This window comes from Cryptomeria japonica, chromosome 5 (assembly GCF_030272615.1).
Source record: "Cryptomeria japonica chromosome 5, Sugi_1.0, whole genome shotgun sequence".
NCBI classification, from domain to species: domain Eukaryota; kingdom Viridiplantae; phylum Streptophyta; class Pinopsida; order Cupressales; family Cupressaceae; genus Cryptomeria; species Cryptomeria japonica.
In genome coordinates, this window is record NC_081409.1 from 285,047,993 (window position 1) to 285,049,313 (window position 1,321).

At 40.6% G+C, this 1,321-nt stretch overlaps 1 protein-coding gene across 1 annotated transcript; it reads right to left on the minus strand.

Annotated features, from left to right (window-relative positions):
* Positions 1-280: 280 nt before the first annotated feature.
* On the minus strand, positions 281-1,048 carry LOC131043987 (probable F-box protein At2g36090). The gene has a single exon (XM_057977250.1). The coding sequence runs from the start codon at positions 1,046-1,048 to the stop codon at positions 281-283; it is 768 nt and encodes a 255-aa protein (XP_057833233.1).
* Positions 1,049-1,321: the final 273 nt, after the last annotated feature.

Below are 1,321 nucleotides of genomic sequence, written 5' to 3' on the forward strand. Positions count from 1 at the left end.
ATGTGATTAGATATCATAAGGGAAATACAAATATGAAATGATTTTAAGCGTTAATATCAATACCCAGTGAACCTACTTTTGGAGTACTTAACGTTCATAGGAAATACCTACGAACATTTTTCTTGGGTGTTGGCTTGTCTTATTTGGCATTGGCTTAATGTTTGTTGTTTAGGTTTGGTTGAGTGTCTAGTTATTTGCCGATAGGCCATTCCTTGTGGGGTTGCACCTCCACTGGAATTGTCTCACGTCGGATTTTTGGGCTTTATCGGTATGGTATCGCTTAATAATTCCCGACGGCAAATTGTCTCAAGCTTCCCTTTGCCGATAGTCTTCGCACCGAGGAAAGATTGTGTTGGCCGGTCATTCTGTAAATCAAACAGCAAAATGAAACAAATGAAACAATGCCACTTAAAATATAGAGGGTGTCTAGAACGCCTTCTTTCCTCAACATTGCTTCTTTCATTTTCCTCTGGTGGCTCAAGTATTTCTGATATGATTGGAAAATCCGATGATGCTCCTTACTTTTCCTACAACTTAGAGCTCTTTCTAGTATAAGCAGACTGTTCCTCCCATTAACACGAGCTCCCATCATGTCCTCCAACTGAATGCTAAGTTCAGAAATCTTCATATCCCCATGATCATCTGACAGTCTAATACTTATGGAAAGGATACCTTTAACATCCTTGCAAGGTAATATATTTTGAGCAGGAAATAAGGAGCCAAACCGCATTAAAAAATCTGCATCAGAATACATCTGCACATTCAGAGGTCTCCAGCTTGAAAGATTACCAGCTTCCCCTGTTCTCCTGTTAATCACAATCCAGCTAAGCTTGAAATTGTCCATCAGTTGCCCCGAAATTATATCTTCCCCCATCTCCTTGTCAAAAGACACAACTGTAGGAAACCCATCTCCATTAGTGGAATCCTCATTCTCTAAATCCCAAAAATGAACGAAATCAACTCTAAGGGGGCGATTACAGAACCAATCCTCAACATTACTTGCATTAGGAATGCCCCACAAAATCTTGGAATAGACAATCTTGTCCATGTACCACACATCAACAAGGGATACAAAGTCAGAGGGATCACAAGAATGGAGCTCTAGGCTGCCATACAAAGCGAAAGCTTTTTTCCTTCACAGTGCACTCCTCCCCCCTCCGACTTGCGGACAATTGTAAGGTAATGTATTTGGGATGTACTGTGATCAACTCTGATCCCCAAATAATTGTTAAGGTTGGAAATATTGGCCCTTCAGATCGTTCTACTTCTTATTATGAGTCCAGAGTAGTTCATGGAGATCATATGAAAAACCTTGGAGCCA